Below are 16,181 nucleotides of genomic sequence, written 5' to 3'. Positions count from 1 at the left end.
GCATTAGAGGCCAAGGAGCTGTCTTGCTTTTGCTTCTCTTCTCTCGTCTCTCTATTATATGGTGTTTGGGAAGCAAGGCTGGGATAGTGGTTCAACGCAAAAAGAAAATCTAATGCACAAACAAAAGGGCGATTCCTTAAATGTAGGTTTGTATGTATACAAGTCGAGTGTATGTGCATCAATGAGGGTTTGTTTCCGTATAATGTATATACATTTGATTTGGGATTGCACAGGATTTAACATCAAGGCTTCGTTGTTGCAAATGAAAACATAAAGCCTACGGAGGAGAAGGGAAATGATGTAATTCCAAGTATAGTAGAGATAGCAGATGGAAATTTGTGTATTGAACTTTATTTAAGTTTTTGTTGTTTACAAAGAACGGTGAACAGGAGGATTTTCCGAGAACTTTAAAGGCTTATTTCCGAATTATCAGCACACATCTTGAGAACAAGATATTTATTTACTTATTTATTTATTGGAAAAAGAAGGAAAGTGTGTTCTGTTACACACCAGACTTTAGCGGAAGAAGATTATCAAATTGAGATACGGTTTTTTAAAAATTTACAAAGTAGTGAACATAAAAGTTCTGCTCGAAATATAAGGCGAATTTTCAAATGTTGAAAAACATTACCCGAGTTCACAGTTGCAGCAGTACAGTATTGTATTTGTTTGTTTGCGAAAGGCATTTAGATCTAAAGCATTTTTTTTGTCTGCTAATGATTTTTTCTGTCCAAAATTAAATTTTGTTCTTAAAAATTTAACAAAAAGCTACAAAACACTTAATTTCTATGTGGCATACGGTGTTCATTAGATTAAGTGCTCTTTGACTTTTCCTATTCCATAGATCGAAGAGACCCTTTGAAAGTGTCCAACGTTTTGTTAAGGTTGTAGAGTTAAAAACCGAATCGCTGAGGCAGCCTTAGAACTCAGCAACAAGACCTCCATAATTCAAAGAAATATTAAGAGAAGAATGCACTTTAGAATTTTTAAATCCAGCTTTATGATTTGTAGAAATCTACTGTTTCACCGGAAAACATTAAGTAAATCGCTTCGTCCAGTAGTGCTTGCCAAACCTTTTGCTTCAACATGGGAGTCTTCAAAAATAATGAGATAAAAGGATTTTGAATTGGAATTTAAACAAAGGTCATCAACAAACCTTCGAAAAAGTATAATTTGGTTACCATTTACAAAAAGCTTGTTGCACAAGGTAATCGTTACCATGATATCAAGATTAAAGAATGTCAAAAAAATTGCCAAAAAACAATTGGTTTCAGTCCACACCAAACGGTCACTTTTTGAGGATGCATTATCACTTGATGAATCTGGCGTAGGTTGGTACCGTCACAGCCATTCATCCGATACTGTGCCTAAGTCACTAAAAATGATTTGTCGGTCAAAATTGGGGTCCTCTTCCAAACGATTCGAAGCCCAGTCAGCGAACAAACGGCCTTGTATATGGTCATGAACGTTGAGCTCCTGGGTCAGTTGGATCTTGTACGGTTGTAAGCTCAAGCAGAATTCGACAAGTTAAACCTCTGCGAAAGATCGAGTTCTGGTGCACGATGTTCTCTGTCGATTGTTTACTGAAACGGTCTTCTCGGCCACCAAACATTGAAGAGTAGTGAAGAGCCACCACGTCTACAGTAAAATGGACGCAATGGGCCCAACGTTTCCGTTTACGAACACCCATTTTGATAATTAAGATTTATCATTTGATAGTGCTACCGTACCTGTGGCATGATGGTTAGTGCGTTGGACTTCCGAGCATCAGCAAAGTTTTCGAAAAAATCATTAATAGGGCTCTGACTAAGTGGGCTGCGGACAACAAAATAATTCCGGATAAACAGTTCGGGTTCAAGGCGGGTCATGACACAATTCATGCTACGTCTAAACTCTTTTCCAATATCCAATGGAATAAATCAAAACAACAATGCACAGGTGCTGTTCTGGTTGATTTGGAAAAGGCCTTTGACACCGTATGGTTAGAGGGCCTTTACCTAAAACTGAGCAAGCTTGGCATAAGCAAGCCATTGTTGTATATACTTTATGATATGCTTAACGGTAGAAAGTTTGTTGTCAAAAGTGGCAATGCAACTTCTACCACAATATTCTCAATTAAAAATGGTCTTCAACAGGGAGCGGTGAATTCGCCGATTCTCTTCAGAATTTACACCAGCGATCTGATAGGTTGTCTTACAAAGGCAATTGCGTACGCCGACGATCTAATTGCGTACAGAACGGCCCGAAAGGTTGAGGTTATTAGAATTCTCTTGCAGCGTGATTTCGACAAAATTCAGCGATATTGCGACGACTGGAAACCGAAAATAAATGTCCAGAAGTCGGAGACAATCCTGTTCCGGACTCCGCTGGCTAGGGCCACGAGGGATACGTGTAAGAATTGGCGCAAGATGGTCATCGTTGATCTTCACGGGCAGCCATTAGCGAGCAAAAGTGTTGTGAAGTACCTCGGTATCGGGTTAGATCAGTATTTATATTTCGACAGACATATAAATGCCTTCGCTCTGACGAAACGGCTGTTTTTTAGCAGTCGGCTTGACCCCAGAGTGAAGGTAATTTGCTACATGACCCTCATACGGCCAATGATCGTTTATGGTTGTCCTGCGTGGTTCAACGTTGCCCCTTCCCAGATGGAGAAGTTTCAAGTGTTCGAGCGGCAGTGTTTACGACGCTGTACCGGCTTATATCGAACAGCCGAATCTTCTTATGTGCATTACTATTCCAAAGAAGTCCTATACAACGGGGATCGAATCAACAGAATTGACAATTTCGTGATAAAGCTTGTTCGAGGTCACATTGCAAGTGCTATGTCTTCGACCAACAATTTAATTTTCGGGGCGTTCTATCCGAACGACGAGTATTTTGAAAGTGCACGCGTGAGCGGCTTCATTCCCCCAGAGGCATTCCTCTTTTTAGACAAATGCGGTCTGATACAGGATAGATTGGCATTTCCGTTAATATACCACGTCAGACGTAAAACCGTGGATAGGCGACTCCCGTACAATCGGGACGTCATGGCACAAGGTGGAGCGGAGCTCCTTCGGTTCAGTAGGGCTGTGTGAATTTTTGTCTAGCTTTAAGATAGGTTTAAGAATGAATTAATAAAAATGAATTATAAAAAAAAGGTGAAAAGAGGCTGGGATGCGACCCACACTGATAACTTCCCATCCCGTTTGTCGATTTGTCTTGCTTAAAAGTTTGTCTATATGTATTTTTACCAAATTTGCGCACTATTTTTTGTAGATTTTATTTTTTATGAAAAAACGGACTGTTAGATTTTTATATAAAAAATACTGAATATTGAAGACAATATTTTCTCTGAAATAAAATAAGTTTGAAGCCAATATTTTTAATTTTTGAAAAGCTATTTGAGCCGAAAGTAAATTTTTACCAAGTTTTAGTATTGTTTTTTTTTTAGAGTTTTATTTTTTGTAAAAAAACTGTCAATTCGAATTTTTTGAAAATTGTACCAAATGTTGAAAACAATATTTCTTATAAGATAAAATAAGTTTGAAGCCAATATTTAAAATTTTTGAAGAGATATTTGAGTCGAAAATCAATTTTTACCACTTTTTATACATTTTTTTTTCAGGTTTTTATTTTTTGTAAAAAAACTGTCAATTCGATTTTTCTCAAAATTTGTCTTAATGTTGAAAACAATATTTCTTATAAGAAAAAATTAGTAAGAACCTATTATCTCAAAGTTTTTAAAAGATATTTGCGTCGAAAATCATTTTTTACGAACTTTTGTTAATTTTTTTTTCGGTTTTTAATTTTTTGTAAAAAAACTGCCAATTCCATTTTTTTCAAACTTTAACTGAAAGTTGACAACAAGATGTTTTGAAAGATAAAAGTAAATAAAAGCCAATATCTCAAAGTTTTGAAAAGATATTTGAGTAGAAAATAAATTTTTACCAACTTTTATACATTTTTTTTTTAGGTTTTTATTTTTTGTAAAAAAACTGTCAATTTGATTTTTCTCAAAATTTTATCAGATGTCAAAAACATTATTCTTCGTTGCACAAAATTGTTTTAGAGATGAAATCATATTTCAGTCGTAAAATTTTGGAGGTGACAAATTTTTTTCTTCAGTTTTATTGATTTATAAAAAAACCGTTATATTGATTTTTTTCAAAAAATATACCTGTTTGGTATCACGTTACAATATATTTTATAAAATTTAATTCAAGTCTCTAGCGTTTTTGGTTCGTAAGATATTTAGGGTTAACCAAAATTTTCACCTTTTTTTCAAACTGCTATGGTAAAAAAACCGCCTACGCAATTTTCTTGAGAGCCCTTTCTGCATCTTTCTGCCTTATTATCTGTATAACAAAATTTATTTGAAGTCGATATCTCTCCTGGTTCTTGAGCTATGGACGACGAAAAAAACGTCGCTAACGTACGGACGTACGGACGTACAAACGTACGTACACACGCACGCACAGACATCTTTCTAAAAATCTTTTATTTCGACTCTAGGGACCTTGAAACGTCGAGAAATGTCAAAATTTTCAATTTGAAAAATCGGACCCATTACAATAACTTCCTATGGGAAGTTAAAAAAGTGCGTTGGACTGTCATGCCAGAGGTCTTGGGTTCGATCCGTGCCTATGCACCTAAAAAAAAAAATTTTCACGGGTACTGCCTCTTGCGAGGAATTGACAAATTCTCCAAGAGTAATTCTTGTCATGAAAAGTGCTTTCTCAAATTTGCCGTTTTTTCGGATTCGGTTTAAAACTGTAGGTTCCTTCCATTCCTGACAACAGTACTCGCACACAGGAATTGTTGAGAGTTCTCAAACGGACTGTTGCGACACCCAATTTATTTATTTATTTTATTTGATCGTGCTGTTCAATGACATAAACAACTGAATAATAAACAAGAGATTTGACAGATGTCATCAAAGCAAAATGGCCACCACAGGGTGCTTAAATCTACCCACGAAATTTCAAAAACCCTTTACAAACAATTATAAGACTGAATATCGAATTTTCCTTTAATACCATTTTGGTAGTGTCGAGCCATTTAACAGTCGATAAACTATAGATGATGTCCTATGGGTCCATAAGCTTATATATAAAACCTTACAAGCTATCACTTAGTCTTAGGTCGAGATTCTTGCTTTGTCTTTCTTATTCAAATTTCATGTGTAACCCTTTTAAAGAAAATGTCAAACACATTTCATGCAACTTAACCTTATTTTTTCATATTAACTATGAAATTATAATTTGTATATCAACTATACTTTTTTGTATTCATTCCACACATAGCTCCACATAGATACTCACCAAGGAAGATACTGTATATTAACCACTATACGCATTCAGTTAATTATTATCTGTGTGGGGAACCAATGATCCCATTCTCCATCGACTATAATAACTCATCCAAGCCTTTGTCTATAATATACCTATAGGCACCTATACTATGTGCGTGTAGGCAAAATTAATTCCACGCATTCCATAAATAGTCAGAGCTCAATTCGCTCGTTTATGCACCCAAACCTATCATGCGAAGCAGGAGCTTCGCCTGCCGCTGCCACCACCGCCACAGCCGCCGCCGCCGACATAATTATGCAGCGGCTTCGGTTTGATTTAATGCTTGGATTCTAGAATTAATATTCTGCCACTGGGAATTTATGGCACAGTAATGCAGAGGAACCTATAAACCGAACCACTTTAGGGACGAGGCACGGTGCAGATCCCACACTCGCTTTAATGCAAAATTCCAATTGCAAAGTGATTGAAAGTTATGTGTGCGACGCGGCAAGTAATATTCCACACTTTAGCCCTGAAATTCTGAAATTTCTGTGAGCGCCTGATGCACCCATACACACCGACTGCACTCTGCGCGAATCCTTCCAAAATATTACTTCTATCTCATATATTTAAGTATGTATGTAAGTATGAAGCAATCCGGATTAACGCAATCTACAAATATTTGTTTTTATTCTATAGGCATATACCTAAGTACGATGCACGAAGGGAATAATTGTGGTGTTGGAAGAGTCGTGTAAGTCCTACCTCTATGCTCAAACTTCGCATTGAGAGTATTCTATCATGATGGGAGTTGGAATTAATGTTTATTCAAAGAAGGCTGTCGAGGGGACATCTTTGGTTAAAATACACCCCAAAAAGGTAAACACTTTTAATTTCCCATAGCAAAAAGGCCAACGGGCCATAGAAAATAAAAGTAAGTATGTAGCTATAGGTATGTCTGTGTGGAATTGTCAAGAGTATAAATCCACAGATCAAATAAATACGCACTGATTTCTTATTTAACAATTGATGATTTCATTTCGATAAAACGATTGTGATTTTGTTTTATTTTATGTTCTTTTGTGTGTACTGCTCCGAGAAATAATGTCAACCCTTACTTCTTGGGATTTCGATTAAAAAAGGGGAATCCTTGTTTCATGGGAATAACCTCGAGCCAAAATGTTTGATTTTGTTTACATTGTGTTACTTTTTTGAAGGTAATAACTCAGCAACCGACAATGGATTTAAAAAAATAATTTATTTCATTTATTTAACATACAAACTATTTTTATCTATCTAAATTAAAAATGAAAAGATTAAAAATCTCATCTACAACTCATTTTTTTATCTTAATAGATGAAAGTTTAGAATTTGCTCCTTTACACCACCTTGACAAGAAAACAAAAACAATATAAAAAAAACGTATACGCCCTGAAGCACAACCAGACCATAACTATTATGTGTAGATTTCGAGGTCATTCTTTATGCATACGAAAATAATGTGGCAAAGCATTCTGTAGAGCTTTACAACTCTCAACCATTCCTGTATGCAAGCTATTTTATGAATGAAGGGGACCTACAGTTTTTATGTCCAATCCGAACGAAAAATTGTGTAATTAATTTTTATGTCAAGAACTATTTTCTTAAGATTTTTCAATTCCTCGCAAGAGACAGTACTCGTAAAAAAATGTAGATGGAAAAGGCAGGGATTGAAGCCAAGACCTCTAGCATGACAGTCATTCGCCACAGATACTTATTTCGTTGTGGATATAACGGCTTTTTACTGTAGAGAAGGTGATCAAAAACAAAAGAAGGGGTTGGTGGAAGTGTGTATTCTTAACGACTGAAATTAAGCCTTTCAGTTGGACTTCCCAATCATTGTACCGTGTTCCAGGCGGAGCTTTTGGCGATAAAAAAAAGTCTTGTCCTTGCTTAAAGAAGACGTGATATCATCATCTGATATTAGTATTTTTTCAGGCCGCTATCAAATCTCTAGACTCTATCTCTAAAAACTTTATAACAGACTATTACTGTCGACCATCTCTAATGGAGATGGCGCAAATGCTTAATATTTACCTTTGCTGGTGAATAAAGCAGATGAACTCAGGAATGGTACAACCCATTCTACTGCACGAATAACAGCGACAGAAACTAATGCGATGATCAAAGATCTGCAAAATGTCAAAGCACCAGGGTTGGATCGCATTCGCTCTGTAGAGCTCATACAAACAGTAACAAACTTAAGCAATACCATCCTTGAGAAGGGTAATGTGCCTCAGGATTTCAAGAAAGCTTTGATATTCCCAATCTATAAAAAGGGCTCCAAATCCGATCCGAACAACTATAGGGGAATATCCTTTTTAAACGTATCGTACAAGATTTTTACGACAATTTTACAACGGCACCTTACATCTTGGATCAACCACAACAATATGCTCAAAGAGGACCAAGCGGGATTTAGAGCGTGATACTCAACTGTAGACCACATTTTTGTACTTCGCAATGTAGCTAAATCTTTTGCAGCGCAGGGAAAGAAATTATACGCGTTCTTTGTGGATTTCAAGGCTGCATTCGACACAGTCGATAAAAGATCGTTGATGTACAAATTGTACTGCAAGGGAATGTCTCACAAATTTGGAAGAGTCATAGAAAATCTGTCTGGGATGGTGAAGTAGTATCAGAATGGTTTGAAACGAAAATTGGAGTGAGGCAAGGTTGTACTCTAAGCCCTTTGCTGTTTGCACTATTTTTCGACGATGTTATGGACATCCTGCCTGGTGCAATTGAAGTCAGCAGTACTACTATCAAAGCACTTCTTTTTTCCGATGATATAGTGATTCTAGTTCATTCGGAAACGCTACAACTGATGATCAACCGATTATGCGAATACTGTGCCAAATGAAACCTAGTGGTCAACCAAGAGAAGTCGAAGATCATGATCTTCAATAGAGGGAGAGTAAGACTACGAACAAATGAGAAGTGGCACTACAATAACGAAAGACTTGAAGTTGTCAAAGTATACAAGTAACGAGAATGGATTATTTCCATGCTCAGGGTATTAAGATTCGAACCTCTCTAGGCAATACAATGGCAACAAAACACGTGAGTAGGGGAACACAACAGGGTGGTGTTCTTTCGTCTCTTCTATGGCTTCTGGTCATGGATACAATTCTCGTTAAATTAGAGAGATGTGGAGTGAAGGCGGTAGCCTACGCGGATGATTTGGTGCTATTGGTGTCAGGAAAGTACACCTCTGTGATTAGTGAAATCACGGAGTCAGCTTTGAAGAAAGTTAGCAACTGGGCCACGAGTTGTGGACTAGGAGTTAATCAAAGTAAAACTGAACTGTTGCTCTTTACCACCAAAACTAAAGTACCGTCCTTCACGCTACCTCGACTCAATGGTCAAATCCTATCATTGAATTCCAGTTCAAAATATTTGGGAGTTATACTCGACCCTAAACTAAACTGGAAACTAAATATTGAAGTACGGGTTAAGAAGGCCTGTGTTGCCTTCTACGCCTGCAGCAAAACTATCGGAAAAAAGTGGGGACTTCAGTCGAAGATGATTTTATGGACGTACGCAGCCGTAGTACGTCCAATCTTAACATATGGTTCGATTGTGTGGTGGGCTGCTCTTAGCAAAGCCTATAACATTAATAAGCTAAAGAAGGTTCAGAAACAGCTTGCTTGGGCACCACAGAGGCCATGCGTACTTGCCTAAGGGACGCCTTAAACGTTATTTTTGATCTTCTACCAATCGGCCTTTTTATTAAATACATAGTTTCCTGCAGCGCTATTAGGCTGAAGGAATCAAATAGCTGGTTGTCAAAACCTTATGGTCACAGCAACACTACGAAATTAATTCCCTCAGATATTATCTCGGTAGACACTGACTATTGCACTCCTACTTTGAACCTTAGTAAGGGTTTTATTTTCTTATCGAGAGAAGATTGCGAGGATGACATCGTGTCGATAGGTTTCGACACAACCATATTTACTGACGGCTCAAAGATGGAGTGCGGAGTTGGTTCTGGGATCTTTTCTGAGTCCCTAAATGTAGCCAAATCCTTTAGGCTTCCTGACTTTGCTATCGTTTTTCAGGTTGAACTGCTGGCAATAAGGGAGGCATGTAAGATACTTAAACAAAACCCAAACCAAAACCGAAATGTGGCTATCTTTATAGACAGTCAGGCAGCTGTCAAAGCCATTAACTCGGCCATATCCTCATCTAAATTGGTCCAGCAATGTCGCGATGAGCTTGCGAACCTGAATATTAACCTGGGTGTCACCCTGATCTGGGTTCCGGGACATAGTGGTATCGTGGGAAATGAACGGGCTGACGAGCTAGCCACTTGCGAAAATGGTTAACATTCCTCTTGGTGCTATGAAGGGTAAAATCTTTTCTATCTACCAAACTGAATCAAACCGATGGTGGAGAAATTTACCCAACTGCATTATATCTAGGAAGATATGACCCACCTATAATAAAACCCGTGCAACTATCTTCTATGCAGGCCAAGGCAGGACATAGCCAGGATTGTTGCGGTTTGTACCGGACATTGGCCTATAGGAGTTCGTGCAGAGAAGTTGGGTATCTCTTACAACACCTTTTGCCGTAGCTGTAGTGACCAAAAAGAAAGTGAAACCATAATCCATTTCCTCTGCAAATGTCCTGCTTTGGCAAACACCAGAATAAAATGCTTTAGAAAAGCATTATTTCAAGAAATCGATGAGCTATCTGAGGCAAAGATTAGACAACTAATCTTTTTTCTCAATGCGACAAAATGGCTCTAACATAATCGCTATAAAGTTCTCTATCAATCTATCCCTTTCAATCAAAGGTCAAACGGGTTTTTGGTATCACAACGGCTCAGTACAGCGCTAATTGGATCTCAGGCTAGGTTGCCTTGAGATCGCCATTTCTACCTACCTATACAAGTACCTTGGAGTGATCTTCACCTGCAATTTAAAAATGGAAAAGCACTTGAAAGATAAGCTTGCAAAGGCAAAACTGCAATAAAGTCAACTTGGAAAACGTGTTTCTCCAACAAATATATAAAACATAGCACGAAATTTATAGTTTTTGAATCTGTTGCAGAATCAATCATGCCTTACGCAGCGCAAGTATGGGGAGGTCAGCATATATGATATTGATATATAGCTACCAGAGAGTGTCATGAGTCCTCCTGTACTTAGGAGCGTACACGATTTTATTTAAAAAAAACTACTTTCACCCTCATGCATTTCCAAGAACACTGGAAGAGCTTGACAAATCTTCTAGCCCTGATAATATCCTAGATACTGTTATGAAAACCACCGCGTAAGCTTCTTAATGGCCGGCAGTATGGCTTTCGTAAAAATAGGTCTACCAGTGATTTGATGGTTTATTTAAGGAACAATGAAACAAATCTTTACATCTTAAGATTAGCTTTCCCATTGAGCTTATGTTATTGATGAATCTGTTCTTCGTTGTATTAGAAACTGCCTTTATAACCATTCAATACGAGTTGTATGTTATCGACAGCATTGTCGAAAGGATAGTTATTAACCGTGTAGAAATTAATGCTTCAAAAACTTAGTGTTCACATGTCTGTAAAGCGTAACCCATCCTCGATGCCACCGCAATCCATAACTGGCACTTGCATTCATCCATTCAACTAATCAACTTTCTGTACTTTTATGAAATGTTCACATATTCGATGTTGCCAAAAATGCTTTTAGGTGGTTCACCCATTCTTAACTGGCTGTAATTAACAAAGCCTTAGTTTGTCCAAAGCTTGAATATAACTCGCATTATGAGCAGTCGCATCTAGACCAAGTTTAAGTTTTTAGGACAGAATCAAAAATGGAGCTTTGAAAATTATAGATAATAAGCGATATTATTTTCGATATTTAATACAATTTATTGCTCTACTTCAAGTTAGGAGTACTTTCTATGAAGGGAATGAAGCCCACTATCAAAATGTCATATAATGTATCTCATCATGGTTATATCTCATTTTGACAAAAATTATGTTTTTTTATAAAAGAAATCGGATGGAAAATCCGCAAGCAAATTTCTTTCATCATCGACACGAATCAGAAGTTTATTAAAACAAAAATCAGTTTTCAAAATGTTTGTTTTCGTGGTTATTAAAAAAATAACTTTGTATTAGTTCTTAATTTTGTAATAATATAAATAAGACAAATACATATGTCATTTCAAACATCAACAACAAAACAAATTATTTTCACAATTTTTCTCCCAGCTTCTAAGAAATCACAAAACGATAAAATTGTATCTTTCCGAAAGCACGATTATGTACACATTGCTGCGGTATTGTCTCACAATACATTAATTGTTTATTACCACAACTGTCATATCGTCAGATAGAATAAAGAACTTTGCAAGATGCATATACATTTTGAGTGGAGAAAGATGTCTCTGAACTTATCTCTCAGATGTTAACTTATGACGAAAGAACAACAAAAATCCCCCCTCGTATTGTGATGCGTTGCATTGCGTTCTTGTGTGGCGTAATCAGCACTGTTATCATCGCATATGATTGTTATCGGTGTAAGACAGAAAATCTGTTTTTGACTTACCTCACTATATAAACATAAACAATCGTCAAACCCCGGATTGGGAACAGAAATTTCTTGATGCCAACAGTACTTCTTGAGATGTTAAGGGTTTCGTTTGTTTCTATTTTAACCTTGTGGTGGGTGGTAGCTGAGATCTCTGCCACCACAGACTATTGTTCTCCAGAGCTATGTTTGAAGGGACGTCACCACATCGGATGCAACAATACTGGTGTAAGTTTGATTCATACGAAAAAGTTTAAAGCTTAGAACAACTCAAAACGTTTAAATTTCAGACTTTTTCTCCTGAGTGTCCGCAAGGTGAGACGAAAATGGTTCCAATGACAAATGCTCTCAAAAATGCGATTCTCCATAGCCATAACAGTAAGCGCCAACTTATTGCCAGTGGAGGTCTTAAAGGTTTCATGTCAGCAGCAAAAATGAAATGCATGCAATGGGATGATGAATTAGCAAGACTTGCGGCCTTGAATATCATGACATGCAAATTTGGGCACGACGTATGTCGCAATACGTTCAAATACAAACAAAGTGGTCAGAATTTAGCAAAATTCTGGTGGAGAGGTGAAAATTACCCTGCCGAAGAAATAATTCCGTCTCGAGTTGATCAATGGTGGTTTGAGTATAAGAAGACTAATATGTCACAAATGTTGGCATATCCAAGATACACACCGTAAGTTTTGTTGGCGAAATGAGAATAATTTTTTGATATAAACTTTTTATGGTGTTTTTAAATTTCATTTTAATAGCGAAATGATTGGACATTTTACAGTTATGACATCTGACATAAATTCAAAACTTGGTTGTGCTGCTATAGAGTTTCCTAGTGATGGAATGAATTCTTTGACATTGGCCTGTAACTATGCAGCAACGAATTTAATCGGAATGCCAATGTATACAATTGGGCCACCGGCTTCGAAATGTTTGTCTGGAACAAGCAAAGAGTATCCTTGCTTATGTCTGTGAGATCTTACAAAAAATACATTTAAATTCGATGAAATGTTTTTAATGTTTTGTTTAATTTCTTAAAAATAATGTTTTAATCATGTTTGAATGAAGATTGTTCATAAAATTTTCAAGTAATAGAAAGAACGAGAATTATTTTCTTAGTATTTTGGGCTTTGTCTTTCTCTTTACATTTTTACGAATATTTATAATTTAAAATGTTTTAGTCAAATAAGAACAATATTTCAAGATCCATGTAATAAAACTAAATGACTAAATAGATTTTGAGTTACAAATATTTGTGCGTTGAACTAGTGGTTCTTAAAGAATATACGATCCTAACTAGTCTGGATGCAGAGGGTTTCAGAGTGATAGCCTATGCGGACGACGTTGCTATATCATTTTCAGGTAAGCATCTTAACATCCTAAAAGAACTCTTACAAAATGCCTTGGACAGACTAATACTTTGGGCTAATCGGTGTGGACTGGGTGTTAACCCACACAAAACCGATTTGGACTTATTTTCGAGGAGATACAAAATTCCATTTGTCAACCTCCCTATATTAAAGGAATCCAATTAAAATTCTCAGACGAGGCTAAATACTTGGGTCTTGTCTTAGAAAAAAAAACTAAATTGGAAAAGCAACGTACAGGAAAGAGTCCAAAAAGCTACTGTATCTCTCTTTTCTTGTAAAAAAGCTATTGGTAATAAATGGGGTTTACAGGCCAGAATCACGCATTGGCTATACACATCGGTAATCAGACCGATTTTAACGTACGGTGTGGCAGTATGGTGGACTGCTTTCGAGAAAGGTATAAACAGGGATAAGTTAAATAAAGTCCAACGTTCAGCCTGCCTATGTATAAGCGGATCGCTTCGCACGACCCCGTCTGCAGCACTGGACACCTTGCTCTACCTTACTCCTTGACATATTAAGCAAACACATAGCTGCAAGCTCTGCTATTCGCCTCAAAGCTTCATCGCAGTGGACTAACAACAACATTGGCCACTCCGTAATTCTAAGGTACTTAGAATCAATTCCAAAGCACACAGACTACACCATCCGCCAACTACAATTCGACAGAAACTTCCAGATTTCTATACCTACCAGATCTTTTTGGGAGGATAAGACATTCTTAGAGAATGAGTCAATCCATTTTTACACAGATGGGTCAAAAACAAAAGAAGGGATTGGTGGAGGTGTGTACTCTGAACGACTGAAATTAAGTCTCTCATTCCGCCTTCCCAATCATTGTAGCGTATTCCGGAACTTTTGACAATAAAAGAAGTCTTGTCTTGGCTCAAAGAAAACGTGATATCAACATCTGATATCCGTATTTCCTCTGATAGACAGGCCGCTATCAAATCTCTGGACTCTGTCTGTACAAATTCTATAACAGTCCATAACTGTCCATCTTCCCTAATGGAGATGGCGCAACAGTTTAATATTCACCTTTGCTGCTGGTGCCGGCCATAGAGACATTCCAGGTAACTGTAAGGCAGATGAACTCGCCAGAAACGGTAAAGTACAGCCCAACCTACCACTTTTGGCAAGTACTGGCATACCAATCGCAACTTTTAAACTGCTTCTAATGCAAGACGCTTTGAGGAGGGCAGGCACCAGGTGGAACAACATCACCACATGTCAAGCTACAAAAAACATCTGGCCAACACTGGATTTAAAACGTTCAAGGTGCTTGCTCTCTCTAAGCAGATCGCATATAAGCTCGATAATAGGTGTCATAACCGGACACTGTCTAATAGGAACGCCACGAGACTAGGCGTTTTCTCAAATGACTTTTTGCAGAATCTGTATGGACGAGGAAGAGGAAGCAACGGTTCTTCATCTTCTCTACACATGCCCTGCTATAGCTCGAAAACGCAAGAATTACCTAGGAGATTTCTTCTTTAACGATCTAAACGATCTAAATCATATCGGTATAATCAGCCACTCACGTTTCGTGAAGGACTCAAACTGGTTCCATTGAGCTTAGGAGGAAACCTCAAGATTCATGTGGTATCACAATGGACCATTAAACTTGCCTAAGTGTGTCCGTTTTCCATCTTGGACAGCGACTATAACCTAACCTAACCTATCAAATTGTTGACGATGGACTTATTACGACAGAAAAGATTTATTATGTGATGTTTGTTTGGATGGCCTTCTTTTTTGGGGGAACCAACTCGACATCGACTCGACATGAAGCTGTGACTTGATAATTTTTTATATTTTTTGTACAGAAAAGAGGTGACCTTTGATGAATTTGTTAAATAAAAAGAAATTACAATTTTTGTTTTTTTTTTTTTATTTGTTTTGAATTCAAAAGGTGGAAATATTATGACATCAGTTATGTAGGTATAAGTTTTAAAAAAAGAAAGTAATAAATAATGATACAAATTTAAATTTAAAATTCATCATCATAACACGATCACCATCATAATCAACATCATCTTCATCATCGAATAAGCACAGAGCTATAGGAGAAGAATTCTCTTAGCCTTTTTTCCAAAAGTGGTAGGACTGTTTATAATTTTAACACAGCACATAAAACTAGTGCTCAGATACAAGGAATGAGTAACTGTGATATGTTCGCATGATCTTACAGAACGCGTAAAGTCTATTTTATTATATATGTATTCAGGTTGATATGATTGTATGATATTGTGAAACATTGTTAAAGTTCTTACTTTAAAGAGATTATCGAGTGAAATGCCATAGATTGACTTAAAAAACATGAGATGTGGTCATATTTCCTAAGACCATAAACATAACGCGTGATACTGTTCAATGTAACTTTGAATTTTCGCTTGTGTTCGAAGTCACAATTACTAAACATCTCACAACAGAAAAGCTTAAGGGGTACTAATAACAATTTGGCCAATATTAAGCGTGTTTTCAAAGGCGTTATGTGACGAGACGCCCAGAGCAGTCGGAGACCTCCATACACCTTACCTACTATTAAGATGAGTGTTCCAACTAAGTGTTTTATTAAATGTAAGCCCCAGATTTTTGGCAGAATCGACGAACTCGATAGAACAGTTGTTTAAATATATCTCTGGAAAATATGAGGTATCAGTTATAGTTCTAGAGATGACAAAGCATTTAGTGTTTTTTTCAGATTTAAACAAAGATCGTTTTTGTGGGACCACATAAAAATTGTATTCAAATCCTCGTTGACTTCATGCACATTCTCAAGCATGCCTAGTTGAAACCTGTTGCATAATTGAACGTCGTCTGTATACATGTGCGCGGAAGAGTTCAGTGGACATGACGGAAGATCATTGATATACATCGAGAAAAGTAAAGGGCCCAAAATAGAGCCCTGAGAGACACCTCTCTGAGAGGAAGGAAAGTAGACATAACGTTGTTAGCAAAAA

General features: G+C 37.1%; 1 protein-coding gene across 1 annotated transcript; it reads left to right on the top strand.

Annotated features, from left to right (window-relative positions):
• The first annotated feature begins 11,882 nt into the window (after window positions 1-11,882).
• Window positions 11,883-12,840, top strand: LOC129946714 (antigen 5 like allergen Cul n 1-like). The gene is made up of 3 exons (XM_056056997.1): window positions 11,883-12,073; window positions 12,136-12,530; window positions 12,607-12,840. The coding sequence occupies exons 1-3, from the start codon at window positions 11,921-11,923 to the stop codon at window positions 12,821-12,823; spliced, it is 765 nt and encodes a 254-aa protein (XP_055912972.1). The 5' UTR covers window positions 11,883-11,920; the 3' UTR covers window positions 12,824-12,840.
• The last annotated feature ends 3,341 nt before the right edge of the window (window positions 12,841-16,181 follow it).

This window comes from Eupeodes corollae, chromosome 2 (genome assembly GCF_945859685.1).
Source record: "Eupeodes corollae chromosome 2, idEupCoro1.1, whole genome shotgun sequence".
Classification (NCBI taxonomy): Eukaryota; Metazoa; Arthropoda; class Insecta; order Diptera; family Syrphidae; genus Eupeodes; species Eupeodes corollae.
The sequence above is the reverse complement of the archived record's forward strand: the minus strand, read 5'-3'. Positions and strand labels throughout refer to the sequence as shown.

Excerpts from the sequence above, each read along its gene's own strand:
- LOC129946714 (XM_056056997.1), top strand. The coding sequence starts at position 11,921 with ATGCCAACAGTACTTCTTGAGATGTTAAGGGTTTCGTTTGTTTCTATT. Across the intron at positions 12,074-12,135 it reads TCGGATGCAACAATACTGGT|ACTTTTTCTCCTGAGTGTCC; the intron begins GTAAGTTTGATT and ends TTTAAATTTCAG. Across the intron at positions 12,531-12,606 it reads GCATATCCAAGATACACACC|CGAAATGATTGGACATTTTA; the intron begins GTAAGTTTTGTT and ends TCATTTTAATAG.